Source organism: Montipora foliosa, chromosome 5, assembly GCF_036669935.1.
Source record: "Montipora foliosa isolate CH-2021 chromosome 5, ASM3666993v2, whole genome shotgun sequence".
Taxonomy (NCBI): domain Eukaryota; kingdom Metazoa; phylum Cnidaria; class Anthozoa; order Scleractinia; family Acroporidae; genus Montipora; species Montipora foliosa.
In genome coordinates, this window is record NC_090873.1 from 2,796,622 (window position 1) to 2,814,121 (window position 17,500).

At 40.2% G+C, this 17,500-nt stretch overlaps 1 protein-coding gene and 1 long non-coding RNA gene across 2 annotated transcripts in view; one reads left to right on the plus strand and one right to left on the minus strand.

Annotated features, from left to right (window-relative positions):
• Positions 1 to 4,937: 4,937 nt before the first annotated feature.
• Positions 4,938 to 6,749, plus strand: LOC138003372 (uncharacterized). Its single transcript, XR_011123515.1, has 2 exons — positions 4,938 to 6,170; positions 6,530 to 6,749. It is a non-coding gene; the product is annotated as an uncharacterized lncRNA (long non-coding RNA).
• Positions 6,750 to 7,681: 932 nt separating this feature from the next.
• Positions 7,682 to 17,500, minus strand: part of LOC138003371 (solute carrier family 12 member 8-like) — a 19,691-nt gene continuing 9,872 nt past the window's right edge. The window contains exons 7-13 of the mRNA XM_068849411.1: positions 16,944 to 17,178; positions 16,081 to 16,329; positions 14,544 to 14,865; positions 12,689 to 12,801; positions 10,130 to 10,247; positions 9,832 to 9,892; positions 7,682 to 8,463 (exon numbers count right to left, since the gene is read on the minus strand). Coding sequence (XP_068705512.1) covers positions 8,313 to 8,463; positions 9,832 to 9,892; positions 10,130 to 10,247; positions 12,689 to 12,801; positions 14,544 to 14,865; positions 16,081 to 16,329; positions 16,944 to 17,178 — 1,249 coding nt within the window. The 3' untranslated portion in view covers positions 7,682 to 8,312. The remainder of the gene's footprint in view (positions 8,464 to 9,831; positions 9,893 to 10,129; positions 10,248 to 12,688; positions 12,802 to 14,543; positions 14,866 to 16,080; positions 16,330 to 16,943; positions 17,179 to 17,500) is intronic.

A 17,500-nucleotide genomic window follows, 5' to 3' on the forward strand; every position in this document is an offset into this window, starting at 1 on the left:
TAAGAAACGCTATGACGGATGATTAAATACGGCTGAAATATACGCTTTCATAAACGTCTAAGAACGCTTTAATAAACGCTACAACGAACTGCTAAATAAGGCTACACAAACGCGTTGAAGAACGCCTACAAACGCTTTAATACACGCCTCGACGAATTAAAAAAGGCCGAAAGAAACGCTTTGTTAAAAGGTTATTAAAACACATATATGTAATGACGAAGCCTAAAAACGCTTTAAGAAACAGTTTGACGAACGGTTAAATAAGTCTGAAATAAACGCTTTGATAAACACCTTAAAACGCTTTAATAAACGCTAAAACAAACGCTTTGATAAACGTCCAAAAACGCTGTAATAAACGCCTTGACGAGCAGTTAAATAGGGCTGAAATACACGCTTTGATAAACGCGTAAAAACGCTTTAATAAACGCCCGGACGAACGGTTAAATAAGGCTAAAGTAAACGCTTTGATAAACACCTAAGAAAGCTTTAATAAACGCCCGGACGAACAATCAAATATGGGTGAAATACACCCTTTCATAAACGCTTAATTTAAAAACAATTTAACAAATGCCTTGACGAACGCTTAAAGGCTGTTACAAAATACTAAAAGCAACTCGAAAACTGTTCCTGAGCATTTCTTTCGAAAATGTGGTAGTCTTCGCTTTCGATCTGTTCAGGTGCAAGTACCATACAAAATACTTAGTGGGCCTACCAACATTTTATAGCGACGCTCTTCCTTTCTTCTCCGAACTTAAAATTATAATTATCATTTATAAAAATATCTCCTGTTTGACAACCAGGATATTCTAATAGATGGTAAACCTATTTTTCTTAAGGAGTGGTTTTCTAAAGGGGTTGTTTCAGTTAAAAATCTGTTTCATGAATCAGGCCGCTACCTTACTTTTCAGGAATTTCTCTCCAAGTATAACTGTAAATCGAATTTTGAATTTTCTCGAGCACTACCAAGTTTTAAGCGCAATACCAAGCTTTATGTCTAAAAAAGTGGGAAAGATAGCTAACACGGCAGTGGAGGGTTTTGTCCAAGGGACCTCATCTTTTATGCCAGATGAGAACATAGAGTTCAACTTAGAAAAATAAAATCTCGGGAATTTTAACGGCTTTTAAATTTTAAACTACACCAGGCAACTCCAGCTGGCTGACAGCGTTGGAGTAGAATCATTTAAGATGTCATATAAAATATGTAAAATATGTAAAATATGTAAACAAAATAAGCTAAGAGAATTTAAGTTCAAACTTCTTCACCGAATTGCAGTGACCAAAAAGGAATTGAAAAGATATGGAATTAAAAGTGAAAGTGACTGCTTGTATTGCGATGAGTCAGATTCCATAGACCACACTTTTCTTGACTGCCAAATTCACCTTGTCTTTTACTCGTCAAGTGATGGGGTGGTTTAATGCCACAAACAATACTAGTTTTAATCCAGAACCTCAAGAAATCGTGTTTAGCTTGTTCAAGCAAAGCCTTGCTGAGCATAGGGCTGTACATGTGAGAAAGTTTAACTATACTTTTTTATACATGATGAATTACATCTATTCAAACAAGCTAAGAGATAGCTCGATTATTTTGTCTGGATTTGTTAATAAGATTAATTTTAAATACAAGGTTGAGAAATTTACATGATTCAATTTACTTTATTGGCCCTCTTTGATTGTTCACTCAGTTCCCGTGCATGACAGTATGCGATTAGCTACCTATTCTTGGCTTGCACTCACGTGATTAGACGGCCATCTTCGTGTACAAAATAAAAACAAAATGTCGCTGGTGTTTTGCATAATAATAAAGCCAAATTCCCAAAAGACTTTTTCTCTATTGTTCAGTACAGCAACATGGCCGTTATGACGTCAGGTGCAAGCCAAGGATTACATCCTGTTTTGGCTTGTATGTCAACTTATAAGTTGTTTTCTTTTTTAATTTTATAAAGACGTCCTTTGGGACTGTGGAGCTTCGTTCTTTCTTCTTAGTCCATGCGGACTTTAAAAAAACCGGTCGAACGTCTGACTGAAATAAGGAAAATCAAACATTTTTTCCTACAATTTTGGCGCTTTTCCTGCAGTTTTCGCCATTTTTCAATTTCGTTGTAATAGAGTTCAGATTCTCATACATAACAAACAGACCAAATGAAATTACTGTTATCACAAATTTAATGGCTACCTGCTCTTTTTTTCGTGAAGTTGTTCTTTGTTTCTGTTTGCGAATTCGCCGAAGCACTGCAAAATGTGTTTTCTTCCTTTTCTGTCAAGGCCTGGCAATTTCAGGATCACGAACGGTGCTCTTTGTGGGCTTTTGCGTTTTATCGCTCTTTCTAGAGATCGACGCAATGGGCTCGATGATGCTTCCAAGTGTATAACTTTGGTAGAGATCCATGGATGTTCCTGCACTAGGCATACCTCGTTTCACTCCCCACCATGTCTTTTCAATGCCCTGCTGTGGACTCGTTTGTCTGGGACGACGAAGTTTAGCCGATGGTTAACTATGAGATGATGTTAGCCCTCAGACTGCCCTCGTCGTGAAGGCAATCGTAAACTTTCGGGCCACAAGTCGTTAGGGCTAATATGATTTCAAGGAAAGCTTACTGCCAGAAAATCATGAGTTCTGGCGGATTGAAGGTTATCAATTGCCGTTTTTTCTTGAGCATCGCCAAAAAAATCCATCTCCCGATGCACTTTGTTTTTGCCAACAGTGACCGCGTTTCCACACAGATTTTGGACATTTCACGGACGACGAAAGTAAATTGTGTTCTTTGCACCACTCTATACACGGCTCGGGATCAGCTATACCGATGCAGGGACAATTTCCAAATGTTCAAGTCTCGCTTTGCAGATGGTATTATTTCGGTAGCCATCTTGATTATTACGAAGACACTATTTTGCTTCAAAAAAAGGGAAACGTGAAACGATTTTAATTGCAATGAACTCGTGCATTAAAGTTTGCCATGAAGGATGCACCTATCAGAGTGGAAGCATGGTACACTCTTCCATGCAATGTGCGGCACACAATAAGTGTGCCGCACGGGGCATGAAGGAAAAGCAGGTCACAGCAATACGGGATAAACCTAAAACTATCACAGGGACAAACTTTAAGCCAAAACAGTGTCTTAAGTCCTAATTAGGGTTACAGTTAGCGTACGTGTATTAAAGGGATTAAGGTTATATGGTAGTTAGGGTTAGGGTTAGGGTTTGTCTTTTCAAATCGGTTATTATTGTTTAACGAAACGTTAACCCGACCTTACCAACGCAAAGTTGCTTGCATTAAAGTTGAATTGACTGATTTAAGGTAATTTATTATATGGCTTGTGTTTGTACCCGATATAACGCGCGCTCTGATTGGTTAATTGTAACTGAATTGTAGGGCATTATTCTCCCGTAATGCCCACGGGCCGATTACGGGCTTGTAAAAACAAAGCAAAAGGTAATTAAAAAGCCATATAATAAACTACTTACTAACCGAGCTAGCTCGAGCCGTACTGGGGAATATTGGCCCTTGGTCGGGCCAATATTCACCAGTACGGCCCTCGCGCTCTGTTAGTAAGAAGTTATTAATGAAGGACTAACACTCAAAATGAATTACTGCTTCTTACACACCCACAGCCTCAGTACTCAGACATAGAGAACGCCAACTGAGAGTAAATCTGTTAGCTCAGATTATTCGCAGTCCTACATCCTAACGAGATGTTTTTAGCTGCGTGAAGGACTTGGTTAAGAGAAGCAAGATCCCTGGAGGCCAGGTGGGCCCACCCCCCAGGCCAGGAGACACTTATCAAATACGAACGAGGGGAAAAAACCCTCGTTCACGTTTGAACAGCGCATCTATGCATGTGGCCATAGCCAAGTGGGCACCAGACACAAGCAAGGATAAAATCTACGCATTTGTACTACCCCCTGAAACCTACCAAAAATACGCGCAGAAGACTCGACGCACAGACATTACTTAGCAGGGGAGTGACAGGTTCCCACTTTCCGACACGGGAAAAAAACCGAGAAATTCTACTCAGATTCTGACTGAATTGCCTATGAGGCCACCCAGTAATAAGCGTGGCTCTTTTAATTTTCATTTAGATATCATTGACCAACTCGTTGAGCTGGAGGATTATGAGGATAGTGTGCGGGTGTTCCGGCAGGACTAAAGTGAAGATGTTCCTCCAGCAGTTAACAACTGTACCTCCCACTGTGGCCTTCTCAGACCTGGTTATATCTTCAGATTCCACGTCCCGTTCTGACGCTAATTGGCTAAGAGGGATCACACATGGTGGAGGCGCTGTCCCACGTACAGATACTCTGATAAAACAAAACCTTCTACTTTCGCGAAACCGAGAACATAGTACAGATAATCCAGAAGAAACACGGCTGCAAATTTAGGAATTTGACGGAGAATTCAGGCAGTAACAGTTCATCTGTTTCAACAACAATAGCATGAAAATACGTAATAGCCGGTAAAAAGAAAAAGTCTCCGCTAACGAGTCTCAGCTAACTTTTAAGATATACCCGCAGAGACAAACTACAGCAAGCATAGGTTCTGCTAAGCTGGATGAAAAGGGATTGGTTGCATCTAGTCTCGAGACCAAAATTTCATTTCTTCGATACCATACGGTACGCGGTCCTCCTCTGTTAACTAAAAGCTTAATTACTCAGCTCTTTGCAATCATGAAACGTGATCTTGAAACAGTCGAAATTCCGCGGAATAAGATTACGACTTTAGCGAGTTTTCTCTCTGGATTCTAAAGCGACTTCCCCGAAGAGGGTGAAGAACTTTCAGTGCGAAAACGCCCCGCGAAAGCGGTTGAAGTTCGAGGTGCATGTGGTGCCTTCCTACATTTTAAAGCGGTTGGGGTTATGTTTTCATCAATTTCCGGTCAATCTAGAAATCGGCCTATTGCGACTGCGCGATCATATAGTAAAAGAAACGCAAAAATTGAAGACAACCTTCATTTATTTCGTTCACATTCACTAACACTTGATTGATCTTTATCCTCGGTTTGCATATAACGAAACTACGACAATTGTTGATGTCCCAGATTTCAATTTACTTCAAAACCTTAGTTACGAGAAGTTCCAGAAGGATATGACTGTTTCGTCCATTCTTGGGAAAACAATTTCTTGTGTTTTGTACCTACATGGCCTCTGATCTCTTGAGTGCAAACCTTGGATAATCAAAATCAATTTATATCTTTCATAGAGCAATAAAACAGTTCTTTATCATACTAGAATAGACGTTGATCTCTCTGTAAGGCTCTGTAAGGGGGTACTAAGCTTTCTATAGGGGCACTGAAAGTGGAATAAAGTATTACACGAGCTCCATCTAGTAAGATTTTAAGCCTTTGATAAGGACAAAGGACAACAAAAGTGTATTTCTTTGACAGTTATGTGTCTTTATCAGGCCATTCACAGGTCAGGTGATTTAAAGCATTAAAATGGACTTGTCGCCCTCAAACAGGCCTTAATTAAGCCTCTCGCTCAAAACGAGTCCATGAAGGGACCTGCTACAAACTGCACAACTTCGTTGCCATGATCTCTCTTCGTTCCCTGGAGGGGACGGGATAAAGAAAGACCCTGGGAAACGAGGTTTTGTCTTCAGATTTCTTGAGTCCGAATGGGTGTTGACGATTTCTGCTAAACGCTATAAACTAACATGAAACCGCTCTGTCTAACTTGCCATTTTTTATTTTATCTGCAGCATTCCGAGCGTAAAGGTATTTTCATGTTTTCTTTTAATACATTCATCAATATATTCATTCCTCCCTTTGAAACAATACAAAAAGAAAAAAAAATAAAACTCTGATTCTTGCACATAAATTCAAAATCCCTTAAGTTTTCTTAATTAAATATAATCTTCTCAATGTTATGATTGTGGTTTAAATATGCACTATTCCCTTATTTACAAACAGAAAGTGTGAATTTTTTCAGAACAATATTCAGTTATACGTAGTAAAAAAAACTCCTAAATACCTGGCCACTCGCAGCTAACGCAGACAAATAAAAGAACCAATTACACCACGACGCATAGTCACGTGTTCGCCGACACGGGCGGAAAACGCGACAGACAAGGGTAAACCGAAGGCCTACACCTGAAGGGATTAGTGAGCGTTGTGCTGCTGTAGCAGAGAAGCTGAAAAAGTAGAAAACTCAAGCAAGGACCACATACCCTGCGAGCAGTTGGTTTCTCCTACGCTTCCCGAGAGCGAAACAACTGCGAGCAACCGTTTGATTTTCCATCGAGCATGTGCGAAGTACGTCACACCCCACGTGATGTATTTGACATCACTTCGTCTTATTTCGCGGGAAATCCCTACACAACCGGCTCGCCCAAACGCAGCAGTTACGTGGCTGAACGAACGCGCAAGCGCCAAACTCCCAAGTTTACTAACTCGTTTTACCGGTTCAAATTTAATTTATTCGTCCTTGGCACTGGACGGCGGCTCACTCAAAGAAACTAACGGTTGCTCGCAGTGGTTTCTCTCACGGGAAGCGTAGGAGAAACCAACTGCTCGCAGGGTAAAGACCACAACGACAGCTCTGAAAACCTTATGTACAAATCTAACTTCCCGTTGTTGTAATCATTTCGTGATTATTCCGAGTCATTCGGCTTGGAAAGTGTATATGAAAATTGGAATCAACGGTATGCATATTTGAAGAGAAAACTGACAATTTATCGTCCGGTGCACACGTCCTCCATATCAACTCCAATTTGATTATTTGGCTGGTTGTCAGGACGACAACGGTGAGGAAATGAACAAACGTAAAACGCGTACATAGCCATTGTTTTTGTTTGTTCAACTCATTGTCGTGGTCGTCCTTGCTAAAGTTCTCTATCATTACCGATTCATCTGAAACGTTTTCCTTATTTATATCAATGTTTGTGCATTAGGCTGGTTTTCACGTGCGACGAATGAGTAAGAACTAATTAAATCAAGGAAGGGAAGCATTCTTCGGATTTGGCTTCTGACTCCGCCGACTTCACCATCCGCTTCCGAATCCCGCCGATTTCACGATGCGCCTCCGACTCCGCCGATCTTACGAACCGCTTCTGATCAAGTGAAAACTGTATTGATGGAGTGGCGAAACCAATTTCGTTCTCGAGTATCCCGATCGGTGAGTCATGTAGCAGCTCTCGTAACGTATAATGCTATTGGCTCGATACCCAAGCCAATAACGAAAGACTAAACAATTGAAACAAAGATTTGGTTAACAAACTGAATTTGATTCCCTTCAGGCAATGGCTGGTCATTTACGCTGTAATCTTCTGAATACAGCTTCGGCTCCGTCGCTCGTGAAAACAGAATCTAGTTACCAGGACCTCTACACAACACAATGACACTGTATGCAGAAATACCCAATTCAATTGCAGGAAAAAACAAAACAAATCTTCCACAGACTAGGTCCATTGTTGAATAGTATGTACCGATACTGGCCTATGAATAAATTATATTTTCTTACTGTATGACATAATTACAATCAATGAACTAACGCAACGTCAATAACTCCCTAAACTGAATATTTACATCGAGACTGCATGATTAACAAGAAGAATCTGTTCACCTGCAACGAAGTCGGAAAAAAACCTTAAATTGTAAGCATTGCTCGAATTTAATTTTGATATTTCGATCAGCTAGATTGTGTTTTTTTTCTATTTTGATTAAGATGCTGCTGATGATGACGATGACGATGATGAAGTGTTTATTGTGTTTCTTTTCATTCTGAAGGTGAGATCCTCACGTGTGACTATTCAAATGAAAGCCACCGATCAGAACTTTCCATTGGTGTTATTGTGAACAAAGTGTACTCGCGATTGCAAGTGTTGCGCTGAACAAGGTGTACGAAGTGGTTGCAAGTGTTGTGCCTGTGGAAAATCCTACAGTGTGACCATCCATTCAAATGAAAGCTACTGAGCAGTGCTTCCCTGTGAAAGTGTTTATTATGCTGTGCAAGGTGGTTCTAACGTTTGACTGTGTGAGTGAAATCGTAAAGTGTGACCATTCAAATGAAAGCTACTCGGCAGTACTTTCCAGTCGTGTTGTTGAATTTACAGCACAAACAGAGTAAAAGTAAGGAGTTCGAACAAAAGCGTTGCTCTTCAAAGTTATCTCTGAAAGGAAAGCTACTGATGTACGATTGACAATTTGTGGTAGTTGCGAGAGATAAGGTTAACTCAATGGCAATAAATAAAATTTTGAAAACCTAACTATAGTATATAAAACATTTATACCATTTGTGATTTAAAAAAAAAACGTCAACAAAAACTAAAATCCAACCCCTCCCACCCCACCCTATCCTAGCCCACTGCGATCATCATTTGCTCACTGCGGTCCTATACTTGTTACCATGGACGACTGATGTCGCTTGTCTCTGTATGAGAAGTCTTTATTTTCCTCTGTTAGTTGATAAGTTGATATTTGATATGGAATTCCACTAGCAGGGACAACTATTTGCTGTTTCGAGGATTCCTTCCTGTTAACAACAAAACAACATTGTGGTTGGTTTCGTTTCAACTTCACAATCTAGTCGAAGATTCCTTTGGGAAAATAGCTTGGAATTGATTTGCTTTAGGTTTCGATTTCACTCTGGCTCATGATTATACAGCAATAGGGAGCACTCCAGTAGCAACGACATCTATAAGCAAATCTAGAAATCTAGTTTCAAGCAGTTTTAGGACATTTCATTGTAGCACGTGAGCGAGAGGGAATAACAGCTACATTTGTAAGAACTCGTGATTACATAAATTGCGTTCATTAAACTGCTTGTAGAGGGTTGTCAACCAATCTCTTGAGACTGAAGTGACCAAGGGATAACGTACGAGATTCTCCGAGATTTATTTTTTAATTGAAAAAAGAAAACTCAGATTAAGATTTACATAGTTAATTGCCGAAGCCAGACGCTTATATGGCAAAGAACATACAGGAGCTCAGGGGAACTATCAGATGGCAAAAAGGAAAAAAAATAACTGGAATTATGGTTCGTGGTTAAACGAAAAGTCGTATGATAGTTTACAAGGACTGGAAATAATCTCTGAGTTTGCGTTTATAGTTTGAAAGATTGAGATAATTGCGTAACGAGAGAGGAATATCATTCCAAATTCGGGGACCCTGTACCCGCAAAGATAAAGAGTATTTATGAGTATGGAGATCTAAGTTATCTTTCTGCCTTGTAAAATATCGATGACGATCAGAATTGAGTTTGAGAAGAGACAAGAGAGGGATGGGCAAGATCTTTTGCATATGAAGGAAAACGAAACCGAAACAAGAGACTTGGTGCTTATAAATATTGAATATATTAAGAATGTTTAAAGTGCTAAAAAGAGGGTAGGTATGTGCACGTGGGGGAGAGTGAGTCACGATTCTTAGGGCTTTCTTTTGGAGACCAAAGATTGGTTGTAGATGAGGGGGATAGGTAGAGGCTCCACCGATGGAGCAGTACTGTAGGTAGGAGAGTATTAGCGAATTATATAATGTGCATAGAGTATTTGCAAGAAAAAACTGACGAGATTTGGTAATGATCCCGATGGATTTAGCAACTCTGGAAGAAATCGCTTTGATGTGCGGTTGCCATGAGAGGTTTTGATGGATAATGACACCCACAAATCTTGTGTTTTCTACTCTATTTAGTCTATTGTTATCGATACTGATAGACAGACCGTCAAGATTAATCATCATTCTCGGAGAGTAAAATAAAATACATCTTGTCTTACAATTGCCGGACACGAACAAAAGGAGCTCAGTATTGAGACATCTTTTGTTTTAATACACTAACATGCCGGTGATGACGTAACGTGAGAACCACACATTAAATTTATACGCCTTTGTAATATCTCCTTCTCACCTTGTTAGCCTGTCCCACAATGACTGAACCCACTTTGAAAACACAAAATCCGAGGCACAACCTACAAACACAATAATAGATCACATGAAGTCACCAGACAGACGAAGGAACAGGCCTACAAGCCTCTAATCCTTTTATGCGACGCGAATCATAATACGGAGCGAGATGCGGCGAAACCAACGAAATTTACCATTCCAAAAAATACAAAACTGTCACTAGTCATGGCTATACGTTCAAACGATGTTTAGCCTCATTTGTAAAGGCCGCAAGCCTTATTTGGATTTTAAAAGCAAGTTACCTTTAGAGAGTCCAGGATTTGCCTGGCCAATGTAAATGTAAATGATTAATGCCACGGAAATGTTTGCCAACGCGTATCCCCAGTTAATAAGGAACATTATGAACACACTAGCAAATGCCTGCAAGGAAAGAAAACGAGGGCAAATTATATCAGAATGAAACAATCTGCACGGCTATAGCCGAGATCACACCAGGACGTCTGGGAGACCAGCATGGACAACACTAACATCCCTTTCAACCTGGTGTGTACTTCTTAACGACATTGCATTGTACGTCCACTCAAAAACTAATTCCCTTTCAAACAATTTACCTCTTAAGAATGGTACTTATAGATTTTACCTTACATAACGTCAGAAAATCTTACTCCAATGGTTACAAAACTAAGCCTTTTTACGTGGAAAGGGTTGGAGATCGTTGTCCTCTGGGTTTGCCTGTTGGTCTCCGGCTCATGGAAATGTGCGTCACTCGCACTGTTGTCAATCAATGCGAAATACATTTGCTTTCCCAAGCGTGCAACAGAAACAAAACCAAAGAGAGTTGGAGATCATCGCACTTAAAGGAAAGAAACTTTAAGGAACTTTATTTAAGTGTCAAGTCGCTCTAGCGCTGGAGCACTAATTGGAGACATTATAAACTGAAATCAACAAACTAACTCAAATCAAAATGAACGTTGCAGAGTAAACGGTGCAGAGTAGAGAACCAAAAAACTCAACTCACATGTGACGCCGAGTCTGGGAATCGAACCGGGCCACATTAGTGGGAGGCGAGTGCTCTCACCACTGCGCAATCCCTGCACCCCCAACTTAAACATTTTCGAAGAAAAGCTTGTAAAAAAATCCCGGCTTAAACAGGACTCGAACCCATGATTATCCCATTGTACTGCACTGCTCAATCAGCTTAGCTATCAAGCCAACTGAGAGCTAGTCACTTGTGAGTTCGAGTTATATCCCAAAAGATGTGAACGACTGAATGATACAGATTAATGAAAGTTGCTGGCGTACAGCGATGACCTCCACATCCAGCGAGCAGAGCCTCTCTAAAACTCGCCAGAGGGCGAACAAGTCTTTTAAGGTCGTGTTCTGTTGGGATCAACCGTTTTTAGTTGGTTGGGTTGATCAACTTTTTCAACCGTCATCAACCTAAGTTGAAATGGTTGAAAAAGTATTGGCAGCGACCGCTGTCGTTTACGTGGGTCATTTAAAGTCTGCCGCGGGCTCCTATCGTGTTGCTTTCCCTCACCTTGTCAACGTTGAGACGTCTGGTAGTAATTATTCCCAGGAGTTACCGCGTTTCGACCGAAAACGATTGGAAAAGTGTTCTAACTGGAAACCTCAATCACTTCAACCTAAACCGGTTGCAGTTGAAACGATTGATCCCAACGTAACACGACCTAAGTCGCCGTAGGCCCAAGTTTCTGGGCTAGTCACTCCGGTCAAACCGGTTAAGGCTGCACGCGCATCATATTTTTAACAAAGCGAAGGTCAAAATCGAGGCTTCAGTACGAAAATAAATATGGCGTCTAGGAGTGAGAGGCGATAGTTGGCCTGGGTTTGAAACGTCTCCAAGCAACGGCTTGCGCAAACTCAATAAAGACTTTACACGATTTCTGCATTCTTTCGTTCTCGTCTAGTTAAGACAGGCTCTGCTGGCAGGGTGTGATCTCCAATGCTTATATACTTCAGTTTCTGCAGTTCAAATATATTAAAGTGGTACTATGATCAAAAAATCACTTCCCTTTTTTCTTCAGATTTTAAAAGTGTGTTTGCTCAACACTTGACTGGCACAAATTTGGAGCTTCGATTTTGATCCAAAGGCGGTTTAATTTGAGTGTAACGGTCCTCCATTACACACGTTTAAAACCGTGACCGATTGGACCTCGAACGGTTGTATCTAGGGAAGAGACATCACCAGCTTAAAATTTTGGCGTGTAAATGCTGATTATTATCTATGCAAAACACGCGTTTTTAAGTCTGAAAGCCCGAAACTCCCGTGTTGCATATTAACTCAGCCGCGTACACACGCATTGCTTTCTTAAACTATCGAGTCTTTGACGACATTTTCTCCTCGATTCACCTCTCAAAATTTTAAAGTTAGTAATGGCGGACCATTGAATAGGAAAATTCCAGTTAAAATAAACAGGTGTATTTTTGAAATCAAGGCTTAAAACTTGGGTCACTTAGTGTTTATAGTTAACACAGTTTTGAAATCCAAAAAAAATAAGAATTGTTTTTTTGGTCACAGCTATAGTACCACTTTAACAATTTCATATATTCTGTATCATTCAGAAAAATAAAAGAACTTGTAGATTATATATGAATACATACAAAACACTCAAGGTTGCTGCGTAACGGTGGCCTGGTCGCCTGGGGCGCCTTATTTGTGAGCGCAGGCGACCAAATTTCTGGACAAGTTGCCCAAACGGGCTGCTTGTTCATCCTCACTGTCTCGTAAATATGATCCCAGCTGGAATTAATTAACTCTGACTCGAGCTTCTAACTTTTAATGTTGGAAGCCCGAAGGCCTCCCGGAAAATAGCGAAAGAAAGAGATATCAAACTCACCCCTGCTAACGACACCCATCGGTTGCACAGATCAGAGTAGAATGATGAAGGTTTCTTCTCTATTTCCCATTTTATTTCTTGCTCCTCGTTGAAATATTCTTCATTTGTGCGTTCTGTATAAAAAAAGAAAACTAGACTGTGAAAGGTTTTCCTATCGTAGCTTTACCAAAAAGAGTCTTTGCGTAAATGTTCAAGTTTATATAGTGCTTTCTATATTCACGTCATGTATAGAAAACAATAGCGCTATTGCGCTTTTGAATACTCTGCAACAAATGTATCCTCTACGAGAATAATTAAGTGAAGTACGACCGTCGGTGTGAGTGTCGTCCTGAGAGGGAATGTTTAGGATGACATTGACGGACATTTCAACAACCGGACCGGAAGTCATCTTCAGAGTCAAGTGATTTGTGCAACGTCAGTAAGTAAAGTCTCTGCTTACGAGCCAGAAGGCCCATCAGGCCGGCACTTATCTCCGGTTTCAACTGCAACGTCAGTGGGTGGTATAAATGTTGTCGGTCAAATCCGGGCTCCGGTTGAATCCGTTTGTATCTTGGTTAAATTGGCCATCCTCAGTGACCTATTGTAGGTTGAATATGCACTCTACCTGGTTTAAAGAAGCTATCACTCCCCCAGAAGGATACCCTCCCTCAAGCTCTGTTTTACCATAGTTAATCTACGGACTGGTTATGAAACCCTGGGAATTTCAAAAGCAGGAACAATACAGTCGCAATTAGATGTTGAACCGACCGTGACCTTGTACAATCTTTTGTTTTTTGGTTCGCAAGTTAATTTCGAATAAATTAGTCGAAGCTTTTGATTGGTTATCCTGCCAAAAAAGCGTGTTTTTGTCGGGTTTTGTGCAGGGTCAAAGCCAAAAAAGCGAACAAAAACGTGAAACAAAGAAACTTGTCGAGTTTCATAACCAGCCTACATCTATTAACTATGGTTTTACGGATCTCGATACATCTTCTTAATGTTTCGAACCATTTTATCGGTTTCTGTATTCATACACTTGTCCATTCAATCTCAACATTACAACATAGTAAGGGAACAAAGACCTGTACTGCGCACTTCCCGGTACTCGAACTCGAACCCTCCAAGATCTATAGTCCTTTGTTTATGCCGTAGATTAGTAGTTTTAAGCGGTGGGAAGTGGTGTCTATTCTACCTTAGTACGATGCGTTAGTAATAATAGGCCTTTTTCGATATATTAAATTCAGCTTGAAAGATAGGTTTAGAGGACAAGGACAAACGAAAGTGGATGATGTGCAAATATATTTCACAATCATTCCAACGTGTTTCTATCGTTTTTGTCTTCACTGTCTCACTTTCAAGCTGAAGATTTGATATTTCGAAAATGGCTTATTAGAACTGTAGGTAACGCAGTCAGCAGAATCCCATTTGATTATGTGGTTCGTCTGCAAACGGTGTTAAGCAATGTTATTGTTAATGTATTGTTAATTTCTCGTCGCTCGTTTGTGTTCAGTCAGCCCGTTTGGCATTCAGATTTCTGCTGGTCACACCCATACAAGTGGCCTGACAGTTGCAGCATTTGATCTTGTAAACTGCTCCTTGTCTGTCCTTAGGTTCACCTTCATTTTTAACGTTAGTCAGTGGTTTTCAAAAAGTAGTGATGGGTCTGTGAGCAACACTCAGCCGCACCATCGTACTTCACTTAATTACGGTATGACACCTAGGTTAAAACCATTTACCATGCTAAGAAAAGAAGGAAATACTGTAGCTTTTCAGACGCTATCTATGATTGCAGAACAAAACAACAAATGATACAACAGAGACAATACACCTACATGTATTATGTAGCCCTGACAACAAAAGAAGCATTATTTCCACTCACCTCTTTTCTTGTTATTTTCCGCTTTCTCTTGTTCAGTGTTGATTTTCTTTCCTTCGTCTTCTTCGCTTTCTTTATTGTATAAATCCTTGTCCAACAAGGGTGTGGAATCGCTTTGATTTTCTCCTTCAATATTTACCGTAAATTCTTCTTTGTTAACAGACATATCAAGAGGAGAGCTCTCTTCGCCGAGGTCGTCTTTATCAATGTTTTCTTTTTCACTGGAATCGTCCTTTTCTGTGGCATCTGGCTGATTAAATCTCATTTCACCAAAATCGTGTTTTTCGAAAGATCCACTTCCGTAGCTTGCTTTTTTACCACTGCCCTGTTTTCAAAGAAAACATAAATGAAAACAGAATAAATTATTGTTTGTACCTGCAAATCAATGGCTTGTTTCTTTCCTTTTTGTGTGTGCGTAAATGAACTTCAAGCAAAGGCTTTGCCCACGACTATAGTATGTTTAACAAATCCCAAATGACTACGCAAACATGATGCTGATGACAGACACTTAAAACCCTCTAAAGCCCGTTTTAAAATTCCACGCCCAATTTTGACAACCAACACGAAGTGTATCTTTAAGTCTAAGCATGCTACCTATTTCCAACAATTAGGTAAGGGTAAAAGTTCGCGTCATTTTAAGAGCAAGGGGACACTTCGTGACGCGTTATTTACCGTATGCACGTGCTGCATATCCTGTGAAATAGGAAGACCTTAGACAGCAATGATAAGAACCAGGTTGCTGACCAACAATGGTTTGCTGGGGGTGCTCAGTCTAGCGGGCTCAGAAAACGTGGTTGTGGTCATTGTTATTTAAGGTTTTTCCGTAATAGGCCTTATTCACGATTATAGCGGCCATCTTGGTTTTCAAATTGGCATGTAAATTAGGCATGTGTTATGCTGGGGGGCAAACATTGGAAATAAGGCGAATTGCGGAAAATCGGCTTGTCGAAATATTGAAATGACATTGCTAACAGTGCATTTTAGAATTTAGAATTAAGTAGCTTTTATAATAATTTTATATCTTTTGATTGCCTTTGACATTTTGACTTTCTACTTCGTTATCTGCTCATTTTTCACTAAAAAAAATCGAAGTAACTTGTGTAATCATTCTACTAGATGATGATAAACATTCAATGAACGTGAAACAAATCATCTGTGTGGCTAAGATGTTCGCTATAACCTCTCGAACTTGTGCTGTTTGCCCCCTCAGAAGTGAGTAGCTAATTTGCATGATAATAGCAAACCCAACATGGCGGCCGTCGTGAATAAGGTCTAGTCACACTTTTGGAGTTTTGAAGACAAAGTGCTCACAAAACAGTTAATCTTTCTTTATCTATACGACGTTCCTACAAATCCAAAACAATTCAAGTATTTCACCGTTATTGTGCAATACAAAGAGCAAAGAGAAATAACAAACAGTCACTATGCAGCGACTATGGCGCAAATATGTATTTTGCCGTGATTAATGGCGTTACTGTTGTCGTCCGAGAAGATCCTATCCACGCTTGCAAGAAAATGCACAAACTCGAAGTTACAGTACCTGAGACTCAGCAGAGATGAGTCGAGTTTGTGCAGATTTTGGTTTATTCCGCTCAGCCATTTTTTGCTGCTGTCTTATATCGTAGCTCATAGCAAGTTTGAAGTAAGCGTAGTCGATTGCCGCATATGTCAACAGAAAAGGCATGGTAACAATCGGCGCCAGCGCGTTCAAATTGCCAATCATAATGAAAGACACTGCAACAACAGCTACGAAGATGGCTGCTAGATAAGGTTCTTGGTTAGGACCCCGCTGAAAAAAAATCAAATTTTATTGTTAACTGTAGAGTAGTTGAACAAAGCTTGCAAAGCGAGCGCTGGGATTGTGCGGGCTGAAATAGCGTATGGTTCCATGTCAAGATGGAAACTTTTCTTTTCGTAAACAAGCAATGCATGAATAAAATCCATCTTTAAAAAACAGCCGACAATGGTCGTTTTTATGCTGGGAAGGCAGCCTCCAGGGAAATCATGCGTCTCTCATGTTATCCGTATTGTGTAAAGACGGGACGTACCATGTAAGACGCGTAATCCGTCTGGGACGAACATTTTTCTGCGTCTGTTAAATTCGTCTTGTATTAACACGGGCACAAGACACAATGCATTTGGACGATATATTCAGTTTAGTGCGTCTTCGAAGACGCACTAGAGTGGATATTTTGTCGAGACTCATTATGCGCCTTGTGCCCGTCTTTATAGCAGACGAACTTAACAGACGCTAAAAAAAGTTTGCCCAAGTTCGTTCCAGACGAATTATGCGTCACTATTATAAAAACGGCCAATGTGCAGATAGTTTTCACCTCGTTTCTTAAAACCCAAGCTTGAATCGATTGTGCGGTCAGAAGGAAAATGTTGAGAAGAAATACTTACTCCTTTGCCGAGGGGTTTGATAAGAGGTACTACGTTTTCCTTGCTAATGCACTGAAGCACTCTGGGAGCTCCGTATTGAGCCCCAAGACAGGATGAGAGAGAAGACACATACAAGCCAAATAGAAACAACACGCCAACTAAAGACACCTTTGATGCGATCATATAGTCTGTGACGAGAGAATAACGTGTGCAAACAGCCCCGAGAAGGACGGCAAACAGGATATACAGCAGTCCACTAAGATGAAAAAAACAAAACAAAGATTATAAGCTCTGAGTTGTCAAGCTTTTGCATGAGTACTTCCTTTAAAAGGGCTGTGTGACGACATTTCGCCAAATTCAGTGACTGGGAACTGGCAACAAAATCAAGCAAAACAAAAACAACTATTTTTTCATTGAAAGAAGGTTTGAAAATAAACAAAAAATGCAAAAGGAGGTAGGGACAGCCAAAATAGAAGAGGGTGAAAGTGGATTTGCAATGGGTCCGTGTTTTTGAAAACTGTTCATCCTAACACTTTTTCGAAGTTAATCTCTGTTGTTGTAACTTAAGTTATGTATGC